This window comes from Physeter macrocephalus, chromosome 14 (genome assembly GCF_002837175.3).
Source record: "Physeter macrocephalus isolate SW-GA chromosome 14, ASM283717v5, whole genome shotgun sequence".
Classification (NCBI taxonomy): Eukaryota; Metazoa; Chordata; class Mammalia; order Artiodactyla; family Physeteridae; genus Physeter; species Physeter macrocephalus.
Genome location: NC_041227.1, coordinates 27,618,635 through 27,637,066, shown reverse-complemented (window position 1 = coordinate 27,637,066; position 18,432 = coordinate 27,618,635). Strand labels below are relative to the sequence as shown.

General features: G+C 49.8%; 1 protein-coding gene across 1 annotated transcript; it reads left to right on the top strand.

The window, feature by feature from the left end:
* The first annotated feature begins 7,073 nt into the window (after window positions 1–7,073).
* On the top strand, window positions 7,074–9,095 carry AVP (arginine vasopressin). Its single transcript, XM_024117150.2, has 3 exons — window positions 7,074–7,235; window positions 8,577–8,778; window positions 8,917–9,095. The coding sequence occupies exons 1-3, from the start codon at window positions 7,116–7,118 to the stop codon at window positions 9,093–9,095; spliced, it is 501 nt and encodes a 166-aa protein (XP_023972918.1). The 5' UTR covers window positions 7,074–7,115.
* The last annotated feature ends 9,337 nt before the right edge of the window (window positions 9,096–18,432 follow it).

Sequence of the window (18,432 nt, the reverse complement as noted above, 5' to 3'; positions counted from 1 at the left end):
TCCTGGGGACACAGTGATGAAAGAAACACTGTCTAGTGGGGCAGGGAGACAGGGAAACACATGATTAAGGCATGTCTAGGTATGGTACTACATTAACCTGCAAGGAGAGTCAAGACTGCTAAGGTCAAGGATGGGGGCAAGAAAGGTGGCACTCTGGTACTGATTTCAGTGGATTTTGTAGGGAGGCATCCGCTGACTCTTCATAATAGCATCCTGATTTTCTTTTAAGGCACTACCCTTTCTCCATTGGCTACAGACTGAAGGAGCTTTAAGGAATGGACATATGACTCTCAAGAACATGAGGGGCAGGTAGGATTGGTCAGGAAGGGGCAGAAGGCAGTGAAATGGGTGTTTACACTCTGGTTTGGACCCTGGTGTCCTATGACAGGCAAGGAGGAAGCAGCTGAGTCGTTGGAGCCATGTGCCTACTGAGGGCAGGGCTCTGGCAGATTCAAGGACCATTAATGTCTAAGACCCAGACAAGAGAAGCCCTTAGAGGGCCTTCTCTGGCTCTCCTCAGGGTGAGACCAGGGGACATGTGCACACAGAATCTGTGCACTGAGGGTTGTGGCCTGGAACCTGCTGCCTAACTTCCCCATGACTGTATCTATGGCTGGAAGAGTCCTCTTCCCTGGATCTGTGGCCCAGGTGGACTGCCCCTCAGCTGTGCAAATGTGCCTACGTGGTGGGAAGGGGAGGCGATTTGTGAGGTACACAGGCGGAGCCCGGAATGTCCACCTGTGTGCCTGTCCCTGGGATTGGGACAGAACAAAGCTGCAGGGAGAGACCAGCCCCTTAGGCTGCCAAGTTCTGCTGCAGACCTCCAAATCTGAACATGGACTTCAGGTCATCATGAACATATATTTTTCAAGGTAGGAGGACAGAACACGTTTCATTTTACATTTTGTTAGCTTGACTTACAACTTTTATATGTTTAGTCATATTTTACCCCAGGTCCTAAAAAAGTTGGAGCTGATACTTAAAAAAAAAAAAAAAAACAACTTTTTATTATGGAAAATTCCACACACATACAAAAATACAGATTAGTATAATCAACTCTCACGTACCCATCACCCAGTTTCAACAACTCTCAATTCATGGCTAGTCTTATTTCTTCTTTACTTACCCTCACCCAATTCACCCCTCTCATGTTATTTTGAAGCAAGTTAGGGTGGCATCAGATTAACACATTTAGGACATGATTTGTAGGAGCTCCTAGAGTTCTGTCTTCCCCAAAAAACAGTAAATCACAACCTGGGATAACCCATCAAAGCCTTGAAAGGCACAGGGGTGGGGACCTCTCTCCTCAGGGTACTCTGGTGTTGGGGTCCTGCTTCTGCTTCCTTGCTGGCTGTGGCACTTCAGGAAATTGCTTAACCCTTTTAAGCCTCAGTTTCCACATCAATAAAATGGTGATAAAAGAATCTTCTGACATTGTTACACAGCTTATAGTGTAGTGCTGGGAACACACTGTCAGCTTGCAGTAATTGTTAGCTATTCCCCATCACCCCTGTTTAGGCATTTTCCCTGTTTAGTGGAGAAGATGGACAGATAAGTTTCTCCTCCCTGAGAAAGGAGAGGCTCAGAGAAGGGCACCCATTTTGTGACTGCCTCCCTTGCCATGAGGAGGGATGCCCAGACATGAAGAAGGTGCCAGAGGCAGTAAGGAATTCCCAGGTGACATCCCTGGACCCCAGGCCAAGCATAGGACCATCAACCTCCAACCCTGAATCCTAAGCAAGTTATAAATGTCCTGGTGGTTTAGTCACTGTTAGTGGGTTTCCAGACAATGGAGTGGTAAAGAGCACAGACTCTGGGGGCTGTGTTTCAATCCCAGGTCTGCTGTTTATTACCTGGGCCTCCTGGGGCAACTTCTCGGTCCCCCAGTTTCCTGTCTACGAATGGAGATAAAAATGACTTCCTCCTTCCTAGGGTTTTATGCGGAGGAAAGGTTTGTAAAAGGCTGAGAACAGTACTGCCAGGTACTCGGGGCTATGGAAGTCTCTGTTGTTGTCCGGGGTTCAACAGGCCTGTTCCTCCTGTGTTATGTCCCACCCCGGCCCCCATGCTTAGATCCTCTTCCTTCACACCTTTGCAGCACAAGTTCTTTATCCTGCCAGCTGTGCCCTCCCTGGCCCCTCTTCCCGGAGCTCCCCACTCAGGCTTCACTCTCCAAACTACAGGCACCGAAGGTGTTCGGGGCGGGGGGACCTGCCCTGTGCCGTTGCCCCTCTGCCTGCGCCCCGCGTGGCCGCCCTGCGCGCTTTTCTCCGCCGGGAGCGGAGAAAAGCTCAGCGCGGGGCTGGGGCCGGGCTGGGCTGGGCCAGGGCGTCAGATGGCGCAGCGAGATTCCTCCTGGGAGCACAGCCGGCGGGCCGTGCGCCCTGGCAGCGCCGCCCGCTTTGTGCTCGACCCGGTCGGTCCCCGAGGCCCACGAAGCTTCCTGACTGCGCTCTGCTGCCCTCAGCCCGCGGCATTTCTGGCCAGTCGTCTGGCTGAAGCGTGGGAGAAGCGCATGTGGCCCTCCCCTGGCTCTTCCCAGTCGACCAAAGGGGGCCACCTCGGTCGCCCCCAGAGCAGAAGCCTTTGTCCCCAGCGGGTGCTCCAGGCCGGCCCCGTGGGCCCTGGAGCTGGAGCCCACAGTCCCCAGATGTGAATCCACCCACCTGGCTGCTCTACAGACTTTTAATACAGAAAAAAAGCCTGTCAAAAATATTTTTCCTAGGTTATGTTGCTTTTTACTTAGGTTATTTTTGCAGGTAAGACTTTTTATGATGACCTCTCATTTCTGATTTCTTTTAAGCTTACTGTAACCAAGGGATCTCATATTCACATTCAGCTCCCTCCCATCTGATGAAGAAGTGAAAGCTTTTTTTATTTTTATTTTTTCCTTACTCCTGGTGCAGACCTAAGGCAGTTTCATGCTAAGGCCCAGCATTTTTCTTATGCTTGTTGACCCTGCTCAACGCGCCCTTTTCAACTCATTCAGTCAGCAGTTCTTGGGCTCTCACAGCGTTTGCTCACTTTCGTTCCTCTGCATAGTTCACAGAGCATTTGTGTGACCACACTGCTGCAGGTCCTTGAGTCAGACTACTAGGAAGCAGGTGAGATGAGACGCTAGCAGACCTGTTTGAGAATGAGGCCAACCCCTTCGGAGGGTAGCAGAGATGTCATTATAGTTCAAACACTGGGTTGACCCTGAGAAAAAAAGAATAAGAAACAGGAGTGGGGGGCAGTTGTTACCTGTTCTCAGAAAAGAGGGTCTAATGGTAAGGAGGTACTTAAAGAACATTCTGAGATTTGGAGTTTAATCTGGAGGCTTGCAACTCTTTGTTACGTAAAGATTTCTGAAAATTCGAACCCCTTATAGCACCTTCAGGTCTGATTCCCTTAAGACCTCAGTGAGATAGGACGTGGGGTCAGTACATCAAGCAACCTTGGGAACAGGTGTGACTCACCCAAGGTCACACAGTAACTCCCTGGAGAGCTGAGGCTGGTACCCAGGGCTCCACTCCCTCCCTTCCTCCTTTCCATAATTTATTGAAAACTCACTGTGTGGCAAGCACTGTACCAGGAGTGGGGTTACAGTACGGAACACAAAGGATGGAGTCCTTTCTGCCCTGAGGCTTTCATTCTAGATGGGGTACAGCCATACATACAAAATAATAATAATAATAATAAACAAACAAATGAACTGCAGGTTGTAGTAGGTGCTATTAAACACATCAACATAGACCCAACTTAGAAAATAACTGAGCTAGGTGTGAGGTATGCTCCACGTGGGTGCTCAGGGAAGGCTCCTCTTGGGAGATGACACTTTAAAGCAACAAGGTGAACCCCAGGGATAGGTGAGGGTAGGCAAGCCTTTTAGGACAAGGAGACAGCAGGCTCTGAAATTCCAAAGCAGGGATGGAAAGAAGCAGATAGTTTGAGATAGATTTTAGAGGTAGGACTAACAAAGAGTGAGGGAAAGCAATGGATCAGGGTGAGTCCCAGGTTCTGGGAGGACCAGCTGGCTGGATGGTGGTATGATTGCAGGGCTGGAGAACCCTGGGAGAGAGCAGGGGAGCAGCGAAGAATCAGGAGTTGACCATGTTAAGTTGGAAAGGCCTATTGAATATCCAAGGGGAGTTGTCATTGGGCACTTGGGGGAGAGGCCGAGGATGGAGGTATGAATTTGAGAATCATTAGTTTGTAGAAAGTATATAAAATTATGGGGTTAGAAGCAATCACCTAAGAAGAGAAGAGAAGAGAAGGGACACAGGACTGAGTCCTGGGATACTCCAACATTTAGAAGTCAAGGTCAAAGAGGTAGAGCCAGAAAAGGAGACTGAGAAAGAACATCCAGTGTGGTGGATTTTAAAAGCATATATTTAAAAAGGACAAGTGCAGAATTCTCTGGCTATCCAGTGGTTAGGACTCGGCAATTTCACTGCTGGGGCCCAGGTTCAATCCCTGGTTGAGGAACTAAGATCCTGCAAGCCACAAGACATGGCAAAAAGAAAAAAAGACAACTGCTCCACCATGTTGAATGCTACTAAGGGATAATGTAAAATGAGGACATGGACATGACCACCAAATTTGGTAATACAGAGGTAGTTTATGACCTTGATAACAGGAGTTTCAGTGCACTGGTTTGGGCAGAAGCCTGAGTGGAGTGAGTTGAAGAGTAAATGTTGACTTCTGGATAAAAATGGCAGTTGGACAACAATGAAAAACAAAGGTGATCACTAACTCTAGGGAACACAAAAAGTTGTTCAGCGATGGAAAGGTCATCATAATATACCATATGGTTTAGCTTGGAGGTTTAGCTTGCAGTCTAACTCGTAATAGTGACCTAACCATTATGACATTATTATATCAAGAAAATGGTGTGGGAGGGTACTGTGATGGGTGGTGGGGAAGGACTGGTAAAAGAGTTAATCCCCTCTTTCTAAGTGACACTGAAGCAAGATCATGAGCTAAGCTGCAGAAGATGTAAGGGTGGCAAAGGTGTGAAAAAGTAGTTTTGGAAAGAGAACATATAAGGGAAGTGAAGAAGGGGTGGGGGTGTCCTCAGGGTCCACGTGACCTGTGAGGTGTTATACTGGAAATGCAGCCAGTCAGCACAGTAACGGGACTTTTTCCAGCCAGTGTGGGTTCCAAGAAGGTGGTATTGGGAGAAGCAGGCCCTCTGGTATCTGTGTGGAGGTGGGATTTGGGATCTTCAAAGGGCCCTGGTATGGGAGGCAAGTCTTAGAATGGTGATTCAGGTACACACGGCTAGTCAGGACACAGCTTGTACCAGAGCTTGAGCCCTTCACTTCCTGTAGCTCCTTCAGTTTTCAGTTGGTAACTCAGACCAAAAGTGCAGAGAGGGCAAGGTGCTGGGCCAAGGCACAGCTGGCCTAAGCCAGGCCTCTGGCTGCCCCTCTCAGTCTGCCCCACAACGCAGAGTCTCAGGAGGGCAATGTCCAGACCAAGTTTATTTCTAGGCCGTGAACGGAATGAAAACGTTTATCCTGCATTAACTCAGGAAACTACTCTCTCTGGAAGAAATCTCTTAAGGTCTTATTAAGAATAATGGCATTAATATTACTACAATACTACTATTAATTAACTTTACAATGGTGCAGGCACTTTTCCAAATCTCTCCTGCATTACATTATCTCAGTCCTCACGACAACCTGGTGATGTGGGTGCAAGTATCTTCCCCACTTCACACTGGAGAAAAATGAGGCACAGAGAGGTCAAGTGATCTACCCGAGTCATGATGTTTTGAGGAACAGGGGCCAGATTTCAACAGGCTGCTGGGCTCCAGCATCCTCACAGCCCCCCATCTCTGGGACCTGGGACCCTGCACTGCACTTGGTTGACAGGATAGCAGCTGGAGCTTCCCGGCAGCACCCTGGAGAGGAGGCCAAGAGTCTGGGGGCTGGGTGAGCTGGGGGCTGTGCAGAGCCTGAGCGGTGCAGGGTGGCTGGCTTGGATTCAAGGACCAGAGGGCCACTCAGGCAGCCCAGGGAGGGAGACTTCCATCCCTTAAACCCACCAGCCTGGGGTCATAAACCGAAGGCTGCTTCTCAGGCTGGGCCCATTTGGCTGTGGCTCTGCCCCTCCCCGAGCCTCAAAGCCCCCTGAGGCCCCAGGCCTGAGCTGGTACCTGCTCTGGTCCCCACAAACTAGCGTCCTGGTCAGGGTAGGAATTGGGGCAAACTGGCTGTCAGTTTACCCCCTGACCTTTGAACTTTACTGGGTCCGGATTTCCTCATTCCCCCATAGATGCTCCCCTTACCCCATGCTCCTGCCTGGAAGGGGAGTGATGGGGACATGCCAAGAAGCTGTCCCCAAGGTCCCCAGTCCCTGGGTCTTTGGACCCTGGTGTGGGTGTGTGGGGGGTGTGGGAGCATCCCCAGCTCCCCCCGGGAACCTGCCCCACCCACCAAGTGGGAATGACCCCTTGATTCCATGTTGGTCTCTTGCCTCCATTATACGAGGTTGCAGGCAGCACTTTCTGTCCTAGTGCAGCCGGTACAAAGGCCTCTGTCTGCACCACCTCGAGTGTGTGCCGTTCTTAGTCACTTGTCCTCTCACAGGACTAATGCTCCTGATGCGGTCCTGCATACCGACTGTCCCCTGCTCATCACTCCTGGGCTGGTGCCTGACCTGCTCCTTACACAGCAGCCCCTCGTGTCCCCCCTGCCCCCTTCTCTGGGGTCTGTGTCGGGGGGACAGGGCCTGTTGACCCCCAGCCTCTTCTGGGCACCAGAATGCTTGGAGACAGTCTCCAGGTGACCGCCCCCCCCACATCTGTCTCTCTCCCTGAGTCCAGAGAGTCACAGTTATAGTCACAGCAGCTCCTGTCACACCGCAGCCACACCGCTGCCAATGACAGCCCAGAGGCTGGCACCCCTCCCCCACCGTCCCCTGCACAGGTCCACGTGCGTCCCCAGATGCCTGAATCACTGCTGACGACTGGGACCTGGCGGCCATGGGCTCCTGGGGAGCCACTGGGGAGGGGGGTGGTGGCCACGTCACCTCAGAGGGAACACCTGCAGACATAAATAGGCAGCCAGCGAAGGCAGCACAGCACAGTCCACAGAGCAGCATTGCAGACTGTGCCCACCTGTGCCAGGATGCCCGACGCCACACTGCCTGCCTTCTTCCTCGGCCTGCTGGCCTTCACCTCCGCTTGCTACTTCCAGAACTGCCCAAGGGGCGGCAAGAGGGCCACGTCTGACCTGGAGCTGAGACAGGTATGACCGTGGCCCATCTCAGGGCTACTGGGCCGGGGCAGAGGCCCAGGGATGGCACCACAGTGCAGGGGCTAGGAAGGGAAGTCGTGGGAGAGGCAGGCTTTAGGGGAAGTGCCCAACAGAAGAAGGGGAGGCTTGGCATGGCCAGACAGAGGGGACCAGGCTGTCGGGCGGGCTAGGACGGGCTGCAGGACTTCCTGAACACTGTCCCCATGCAGAGAAGGGATGCAGGAAGGAGAGGTTTCCCCAGTAACTGGACTCGGTGCTGGATCAGGGAGAACTGGATGGCAAGACCTCCTCTGTGCCCATGGCGGCCTCTCCTCCAGGACTAGCTGGAGCTTCGGAGGCTCTGTCTTCTCCAGCACTTGAGGGTTTCCCTGTTCAACTCCTGGCCTCTCCTAGCCATGGGCCCCAGCTCCCCAGCCCCCAGAAGCTGGCCATTGCCCTGAGCTTGCCTGAGTGGGAGGTGCCACCCAAGTATCCTGTAAGGAAGTTCTGCTGGGTACCTAGCCCAATTCTTTCATGCTGAATGTCCAGTGATTCCCTCTTATTCCACCTTCAGCAGAGCTAAAGGAAATCCAATCACCATGCTCAATTCTGCCAAGGCCACAGGTGGCCAGTTTTGAGGTGCTGAACAAACTAGGGTGGGTAGGTGGGCAGCCCCCACAAACAACCCCTCCCTCTGCTTGGCAACTTTGGAAGCTGGAGTCACCTAGGTGCCTCATGCCCTCCTCTAGGGCTCATGTCCCTGTCACCCACAGGGTCAGTCCATAGGTGAGTGAGCAGAGGTCAGGGCCCCAGTGAGGCCCACTGGCTTGAGGGGCAGGGTAAGGCCAGAGAGGGAACAGGACATGGGAAGAAGGGCCTGAGTGTATTCTGGAGTGGGGCAGGGGACCTCCCTGCACGGGGTGGGGTGGGTGTGGAGAGGGGGTACATGCTAGAGATGGAGCTGGAGCAACACGGCCAGAGGAGGAAGGTCTGCATTAAGGGGAGGGTAGTGGGCAGCTGAGAGAGGGGTGCACACCCGGAGGCCCCAAAGCTGAGAAGGAAGGTCTCTCGCATGCAGCCCATGCGGGACCCCTCCCTCAACGAAGAGGGAGGATGCTGAGGGCTGTCACTGAGAGCTGTTTCTTAGTCACCTGAAAACCAAGGCAGCTGAGTAGCTTTTGAGTCCCCTCCTTCGACCACTTCTGGGGCCCAAAGAGCGCCAGGGAGACCCCGAACCTCCGGCGCTCCTCTGCCTTGTCCTCCCCCACTCGGCTCAGCACCCCCGCCCCGCAGGGTCTCCCTCCCGGGCCCGGGCCCCTCCCCGCCCCCGGCTCACCCCCGCCCTCCCGCCAGTGTCTCCCCTGCGGCCCCGGGGGCAAAGGCCGCTGCTTCGGGCCCAGCATCTGCTGCGGGGACGAGCTGGGCTGCCTCGTGGGCACGGCCGAGGCGCTGCGCTGCCAGGAGGAGAACTACCTGCCGTCGCCCTGCCAGTCGGGCCAGAAGCCGTGCGGGAGCGGGGGCCGCTGCGCCGCCGCCGGCATCTGCTGCAACGACGGTGAGGGGCCGGGGCGGCTGAGGGCGGGCGGGGCGCTGGGGCCGGGCCGGGGGCCGGTCCAACCTGGGCCTGGCGGGGGCGGGGCCTGGGCACCTTGTTGCGCCCCCGCGCCGCGCGCTCAGCCCATGCTGCCCGCAGAGAGCTGCGTGACGGAGCCCGAGTGCCGGGAGGGCGCCAGCTTCCCACGACGCGCCCGGGCCAGCGACCTGAGCAACGCGACCCTTCTGGACGGGCCGAGCGGGGCCTTGCTGCTGCGGCTGGTGCAGTTGGCGGGGGCGCCGGGGCCCGCTGAGCCCGCCCAGCCCGGCGTCTACTGAGGCGCCCTCACCCCAACCCCGCCCTCGCAGCACGAAAAATAAATGGTCTTAAAGGCATTGGCTAGCGTGCGTCTCCGTCTTTGGGGGTGGAGAGGGGAGAGGACAGGAGGGTGGGGGACCAGTTCCCGGACCCTAAGTTGTGGGCAGATCCACCCCAGAAAAGGGACAGATCCTGTCGGGAAGCGATCTTGGGCCAGCACGATTCTAGATAGAACTACTGACAGGGCGACCTGGGGGCGGGGAGGGGAAGGGCCACTGTCCGGGCCGTGGAGAGGCTGGGTTGGGGATCTGGCAGAAGGATGGAAATAAAGGCAGAGAGGGGGAAAGACATGGGTGGACAAGATAGCAAGAGAAAGAGGGACAGCAGAACGATGGAGAGAGAGAGAGAAACATTGAGAGTCACGGAGAGAAGAGTGAGAGAGAGAGGCAAAAGGGGATGCTCCAAGGGTGACCGCAGTTCTCGTCCCCGTTTACATCCTGGGAGGCTGAGGCACAAACAGCTTCAGGAATTCCCAGCCTATCTCATCCAAGGCTGTGGCTTATGTGCCTGCGTGGAGGGGACAACATCACCCCAGACCCAGCAGAGACGGGGGCCCGGTACTGTCAGTCCAGGAGGAAACTAAGCATCCCCATTTGGGCCACTCAGCCAGCATGAGAGACAGAGCCCACGGAAACCCTAGGTACATCCCCTCTCCCCCGCGAAAACAGCCACACCAACCACACACACAGAGCCAGACAAACAGACAATAAAAAAATTGTTTGGGACATGCCCGGTGATCTTTGACCACAGTCAGAGATACAGACCCTGAGATACACATTGGGAAGCACAGACACACCCAGAGAAACACAAACCCAGCTGACTGGACCATAGACAGGCACATGTACACACACACACACACACACACACACACACACACACACACAAGCACACACACACACACGCACTCCACACAAACACACTCACATTAGGACCTTCCAGCCTTGACTGTGCAGCTTCAGGGTAGAAGTCGGCTAGCATCTGGCAGATCCTCTTCTATGTCCCATCTGCCCCTTTATCCCCTTTCCCCTCACTGGTCTCTTTTCCCCTGTCCACCCCCCCGACCTCTCTTTCCTCTTGCTTCTCTCCTTATCCCTCTTCATCCCTTCCCTGCCTCTTCTGCCCCAACTTTCCCCTCCGTTACCTCCTATCCTTCTCTCTCTACCCCCTCTCTTCTCTGCATCCTCTTCTTGGGATTTCTTGCTCCAGGTCTTGGGACCACAGGGGCTGCATCTCCTCTGGAATCCTCCCACACTTGGAGGCCAGGAGGGAGGCCAGGAGGGAGCGCAGGCAGAGAGCAGTCACTCTGAGCCCTGACCCCAACACCCTGCCTTGGGGCAGAGCCTGGTGACTCAGTCTCAGTCAGCCCCAAGCTCTCTTCTGGACCTAGAGCTCTGCTCTGCCATCATCCTGACCCAGCTCAGTGTCCAGCATGATTAAGTCTGGCCGGGGCAGGGCCCACACTGGCTTCTCTCCCTGCCATGGCCTCCCGCCTCTACCCTGGTGTGGCACACTCAGGACCAGTCCCCAGGTCTGGGAAGACCTGGGGCAGGACCAGAACTAATAGGAATTTAGTAACCCATCCAGACAGAGGGCGGTGGAAAGAGGCAGGCAGCCTGGTTTTTAAAAAAGGATCATATGCTCAACGTCGCTAATTATTACAGACATGCAAATCAAAACTACAATGAGGTATCACCTCACACCAGTCAGAATGGCCATCATCAAAAGGCCTACAAATAATAAATGCTGGAGAGGGTGTGGAGAAAAGGGAACCCTCCGACACTGTTGGTGGGAATATAAATTGGTGCAGCCACTATGGAGAACAGTATGGAGATTCCTTAAAAAAATAAAAATAGGGTTTCCTGGGTGGCGCAGTGGTTAAGAATCCGCCTACAAATGCAGGAGAAATGGGTTCCATTCCTGGTCTGGAAAGATCCCACATGCTATGGAGCAACTAAGCTCGTGAGCCACAACTACTGAGCTTGCGCTCTAGACCCCGCAAGCCACAACTGCTGAAGCCTGAGTGCCACAGCTACTGAACCCCGCGTGCCTAGAGCCCGTGCTCCGCAACAAGAGAAGCCATTGTGGGACTTCCCTAGTGGTGCAGGGGTTAAAAATCTGCCTGCCAATGCAGGGGACACGGGTTCCAGCCCTGGTCCGGGAAGATCCCACATGCCGCAGAGCAACTAAGCCCGTGCGCCACAACTACTGAGCCCACGTGCCACAACTACTGAAGCCCGTGCGCCTAGAGCCCGTGCTCTGCAGCAAGAGAAGCCACCACAATGAGAAGCCCGCGCATCACAACGGAGAGTAGCCCCCACTCGCCGCAACTAAAGTCTGCGCGCAGCAACGAATACTCAACACAGCCAAAAATAAAAGAAATAAATTTTAAAAAAATTCTCTTTAAAAAAAAAAAAACGAGAAGCCATCGCAATGAGAAGCCCGTGCACCACAATGAAGAGTAGCTCCCACTCGCCGCAACTAAAGAAAGCCCGCGTGCAACAATGAAGACCCACCACAGCCCCCCCCAAAAAAACTAAAAATAGAGTTGCCATATGATCCAGCAACCCCACTCCTGGGCATGTATCCAGAAAAGACAAAACCTCTAATTCGAAAAAAGATACACGCACCCCAATGTTCATAGCAGCACTATTCACAATCACCAAGACATGTAAGAAACCTAAGTGTCCATCGACAGATGAATGAAAAAGATGTGGTATATACATATACAATGGACTATTACTCAGCCATAAGAAAGAATGAAATAATGCCATTTGCAGCAATATGGATGGACCTAGAGATTATCATTCTAAGTGAAGTAAGTCAGACAAACACAAATATCATTTGATACCACATACGTGGAATCTAAAAAAATGATACAAATGAACTTATTTACAAAACAGAAGCAGACTCACAGACATAGAAAGCAATCTTATGTTTACCAAAGGGGAAGGAGGGGGGATAAATTAGGAGTTTGGGATTAAAATATACACAGTACTATATATAAAATAGGTAAACAACAAGGACCTACTGTTGCACAGGGAACTATATTCAATATCTTGTAATGAACTATAGTGAAAAAGAATCTGAAAAAGAATGTATAGAAAAGAAAAAGAAAAAAAAACTATATATATTCGTATATATGTATAACTGAATCATTTTGTTGTACACCAAAAACTAACACAACGTTGTAAATCAACTATACTTCAATTTAAAAAATGGATCATAGACTTAAATGTAAAATCTAAAATTATAAAACTTATTTTTAAAAAATTTATTTATTATTATTTATTTATTTAGGCTGTGCTGGGTCTTTGTTGTGGCACACCGGTTTCTCTAGTTGCGGCATGCACACTCTAGAGCACGCCGGGCTCAGTAGTTGAGGCATGTGGGCTTAGTTGTTGTACATGGGATCTTAGTTCCCGACCAGGGATCGAACCCAGGCCCCCTGAATTGGGAGAACAGAGTCTTAATCAATGGACCACCAGGGAAGTCCCTAAAATTATAAAACTTCTTGAAGAAAATATAGGGGAAATTCTTTAGGACCTCAAATTATGCAAAAATTTCCTAGCTCTGACACCACCAAAAGCAAGATACATAAAAGAAGAAATTTGATACATTTGGAATTCACCAAAATTAAAAACTTCTGCTCATTTTATTTAATTTATTTATTTATTTATTTTGGTTCATGATACGTCATATTTAAGACAATATATAATGTTGTTTTTACAGCGGAATGACGATTTGGTTGTCTACAACTGGAACAATTTTGCCCACTAAATATATTTTTAAAAGTCTTCAATCAAAGAATAGACATCTGCTTTAAGAATACTGATGGCTGGATTATTGGACATGTCACTAATTTGTCTGTCAGAAATATTCATACATTATCCATGAACGTGTAGTCATATTACCTTGTAGAAATTTTGAAGTTTTGTCTTTCATACATGAAATAACTGAATCCTTGGAAGACACAATGAGCATGTTTTAGCTTCAGTCACAGGAGTGGCTTCGAACCTGGAAAATCTGCCTCTTGGAGAGTCCAGATCTGACCTGAGCTTGCTGTACCTCCAGAAGAAGTAAGTGCTCCTGTACAAGGAACAAGTGCACTGACCCCCAGCGCCATTTTCATTCCAATGTCACCATCCTCCAACCAGACTGGGGGAAGGACAGCTAACCACTCAAATAAATGTCTAAGGGGGGTGTGAGAAGCAATGGGACCGTCCCACAAGACTGGGGAGCGTGAGGAGGTACAATTGTGGGGACAACACTTTACCACGGTCAGGTACACAGGAGAGGAACAGGACAGTTTTCAAAGATTTCTTTATATGAAAACAGAACATTCTGAAGTTCTTACCATACTTTGTTAGAGTACTACCCCAAAGGTACCCTGAGTCTAATCCTTGTGACCCATGACATTCTATTACATGGGAAAAGATACTTTACACGTGGAATTAAGTTAAGGATCTTGAGATGGAAAATGGCCCTGGAGTATCCGGGTGGTCCCTCCATGTAATCTCAGTGTTCTTATGAGAGAGAAAGAGGCAGAGGGAGGCTGGACTGTAGGAGTGTGGCCGTGGTCATGACAGCAGGAGAGAGCTTCTGCTCTTTAAAGTACACTGTTAAGAGAATGAAAAGACACGCCACAGACTGGGAGAAAAGATTCACAAACCACACAACTTATAAAGGACTTATACACAGAATATATAAAGACTGCCCTCTCAAAACTCAATAATAAGAAAGTGGCTCAATTTTTAAAATTGGCTAAACAATTTAAGCAGATACTTTACCACATAAGATATACATAGATGGCAAATAAACACATGTAAAGATGTTCAACATCATTAGTCATTAGGGAAATGCAGATTAAAGCCACAGTGAGATATCCATTTCAATGTCTTAAGAAAAAGGGGGGCGCTGACAATATCATGTGCTGACAGGCGTATGGAGCAATCGTAACCCTCATATATTGTGGATGTGGATACAAAATCATTCACCCACTCTGGGAAACTGTTCTATAGTTTCTTGTAAAGTTAAACTTACAATTACCATTTAACCCACCAGTCCCATTAACAGGTAGTGATCCAAGTGAAATGAATATCTATATTCACACAAAAAGCTGTATGTGTATGTTTATAATGACTATTGTAATCACCAAAACTCTATAAGTTTGTTGTGGCCTCTCCCGTTGCGGAGCACAGGCTCCGGACGCGCAGGCTCAGCGGCCATGGCTCACGGGCCCAGCCGCTCCGCGGCATGTGGGATCCTCCCAAACCGGGGCGCGAACCCGGTTCCCCTGCATTGGCAGGCGGACGCGCAACCACTGTGCCACCAGAGAAGCCCAAAACTTTATAAGTTTTAAACAGATTAGAATTTGAACTATGATCCATTTTGAGTTAATTTTTGTATAGGGTGCAAGTTGTGAATTGAAGTTATTTTTTGCATCTGGATATTCATTTGTTCCAGCTCTATTTGTTTGTTTTAATTTTTTTTCTTTTCTTTCTTTCTTTTTTTGGCCATGGGGCTTGCGGGATCTTAGTTCCCTGACTAGGGATTGAACCCGGGCCCTCGGCAGTGAAAGCGTGGAGTCCTAACCACTGGACCGCCAGGGAATTCCCTCCAGCTCTATTTGTTGAAATGACTATTCTTTCTCTGTTCAATTGTCTTTGTAACTTTCTCAAAATCATTTGACCATACACACGTAAGTCTATTTCTGGCCTCTCTGATCTGTTGCATTGATCAATAGGCCTATCTATTCTCCACTCCCACCCTGTCCTGAGTGTGGTAGCTTTACAGCAAGTCTGGAAATTAGGTAGTGAGACTCTTTCAACTTTCTTCTTCAAAACTGATTTAGCTATTTTAGTTCCTTTGCAATTTGTACAAAAAAAATCCTTCTGGGTGTTTGATTGGAACTGTGTAGTAATAGAATTGTAGCTACATTTTCCAGCTTCATTTGCACTGTGTGTCCATATGACCATGTTCTTGTCAATAAAATGTGAGTGAAAGGAATAGTGAACTTGGGGTCTTAACAACAGTGTGAGCCTCTTCCACACTCTTTCCCTTCCCACCCAGTGGAATCCACAATGTCCTGGTCTCAAATATGCAGACAAAGATGAGGCCTAGGGGATGACAGAACTATATGACAGAAGAAACCTGGGTCCCTAAGTGACAAAGTGGAACAGAGCTGGGAATGCTCACTGAGGACTGGTAGAACAGAGGGAATTAAACAGTGACCTTCTCTACCTCCCTAAGGTCTCCTTACGGTTTGGGTGTTTTTATAATGGCAGCCTAACTTTAACTAACTATAACCCCTGAATTCTGAAACAATTAAAAAATGAAACAAAAGAATGTGACATTTGGAGGCCAGAAGACTACCTTTATTATTGATAGAACTGATATTAGACAATGCAACTTGGACCTGCTGGCGAGGAGGCTTCACAAAGCTGAGTAACAAGCTAGAGCTGTTTACTGTCCCAGACACAAGGAGCTGGACCTTCACAGGGCTTTCCACTGAGCTCCTGGATTTGCGCTGTGACAGCACGTGCTTCCTGGGATGGCAGCCTCATCCCAAGAGGGATCAGAGAGGAAGGGGTGGCGTTATACCTACTCCTTTCCTTTCACCCTGCCCCGCAAGTCAGCTACTCTCTGGGAGGAGTGTTATCTCAGGGAAACCCCTCTACACAGAAGAAAATATTGGGAAAGGGAAAAAATATTTCTGACCTCTGCCCCATGGACAATCACCTCTTATGATGCCGGGAAAAACTTCTGGTATAATTTCAAACCATTCCAGATTTTAAAACTAAACTACACGAAATTTAGTAGGTATGGAAGCAGGGCAAACTTATTGTCCACATAGACCCTACAGAAAATTGAAATTGCTGTCCTTCAATGTTGTACTGGAGGAGCTGGATAGTACAAAGTGACATAAAAATAAATCACAGCAATAAATGCTCAGTGATGCAGTCAATGATTATAGTTTTCAGACTGGAATGCTCTGTTCTCAAGCTTCTCACAACTGTGAAGAGCTCATCTCTGAGGTTGCCCACAGTATTCTGGTATGCACACATATGAATTTTTATTTTACAAATTAGTATTATTTTGTAATGTACAGACACTAATTCACATCTTTTTTAACAAAGTAAATTTGGGGCATCTCTTCATATCAGAATATTTACCTCTACCACAATCATTTTGGTTTTTTAGTTTTTATTAAGAGAAAAAAAAAATTTCAAATATACAAAAAAGTAGAGCCACTAAACAAATACCTCTTGGTACCTATCCCCTCCTTCACTCCCACAATTATCAACACATGATCCTTCTTTCATCTCTACCTCCACCCCCTCCTCCCACCCCCAAGTCATCCCATGTCATCTGTAAACGTTCCAGTGTGCATCTCAAATGAGAGGGACTTTTGTTAAAGATATGACCACAGGGGCTTCCCCGGTGGCGCAGTGGTCGAGAATCTGCCTGCCAATGCAGGGGACACGGATTCGAGCCCTGGTCTGGGAAGATCCCACATGCCGCGGAGCAGCTGGGCCCGTGAGCCACAACTACTGAGCCTGTGCGTCTGGAGCCTGTGCTCCGCAACGGGAGAGGCCGCGACAGTGAGAGGCCCGCACACTGCGATGAAGAGTGGCCCCCGCTCGCCGCAACTAGAGAAAGCCCACGCACAGAAATCAGAAATAAAGACCCAACACAGCCAAAAATAAATAAATAAATAAATAAAATTAAAAAAAAAAAAAGATATGACCACAGACTGTTATCACACACATGCAAGCCCCAAGCCAAAACTCAACAATATATATTATCATCAAATATATACTGTCCAAATTTCCCCAGGTGTCCCATGAATACATTCTTTGTGATTCATTGATATCTGAGTCCATCTTTTCTTTAGGTACAAAAAAGACTTCTTTTTTTTTGCGGTACGCGGGACTCTCACTGTTGTGGCCTCTCCCGTTGCGGAGCGCAGGCTCCGGACGCGCAGGCTCAGCGGCCATGGCTCACGGGCCTAGCCGCTCGGCGGCATGTGGGATCTTCCCGGACCGGGGCACGAACCCGTGTCCCCTGCATCGGCAGGCGGACTCTCAACCACTGCGCCACCAGGGAAGCCCCCAGGGAAGCCCCCCCAAAAGACTATTGATCCTCATGGTGCTTTGACCTTATTTTCCTGAATGTCCTGTAGAGATTGGCTTCCAATCTCTTTTTACTGTATTTGATATAAGCAGATATAATCATGAGATGACCTTATTGTGTGTATGTCACCCAGTGTAGCCTGACCTGTTTAGCTACATATTAAAATAGTGTTATTTTGTACGAAATTACTTTCCTTTTCTCTACTTTATATTACTGCTAGGACTAATTATATGTTTTTGAAATTGTGTGTGGGTGGGCATGTTATCTAGGAATTTCATTCCCAGGTAGTTAAATGGGTTCACAAAGTACTAGTTATACTAAGAGGGGGTTGGGAACCACCACCCTGCACAAGCCCCAAGCACTTTGGTGGTTTGAAGGAGTCATTCCAAGGAGGACAAAGGCCATGGGTCTGAGCCAGGAGGAAGATTGAAGAATGGCTTCTGCACCGTCTGGCCATTGAACCACTTCACTTGGCACACGTGGCAGCTCTCCCAGCTCCTCTTCCTCACCAGGCCCAGGTTGATGCCACCTCTGCATCATCCCCTGAAAAAGAGGTGTCAATCTGCCCCTGTGTTATTGAGACCAGAAAAGAAAACACTGGAGGGGTGAGGGGGACCCTGAACTCTCTCTCCAGCTGGGGAGACCTGGGCTGACATGGCTCTGCTCTATGGAATCCTCTGGGGTTTGAAGGGTATACAGGGCACTCAGAGAGTGAGGTCCCAGAGGGAGATCCCAGGCTTCCTGGCTGATGTGGCAGGTGGATGCCCAAGCTTGGAAAAGCACAAATCCCTAACCTTGTGTCTCTCTAGTTGAGTAGTGTGGTTCCTTCTGGTTGCTTCCCTCTTCATCTGTGTGGTTTCTGAGGGACCACAGAACTTTGACATGGTTCTCAAACACCAATTTATGAGAATCACATACTTCCCCATAGTTGATTTGAACAGGACTCAGCTTTCAGTCATTTCTTGTTCCAGATATGGGGTTAAGAGGAGGGACCTGCTCTCACAGCCTTGTCAGGAACCACTGGGGCTTTCAAAAGCTTCATCTCTATTCTCTTCATACATCTTGGTAATAATGATAATTTTTTCATTAAAAAACTTTTATGGGGCTTCCCTGGTGGCGCAGTGGTTGCGCGTCCGCCTGCCGATGCAGGGGAACCGGGTTCGC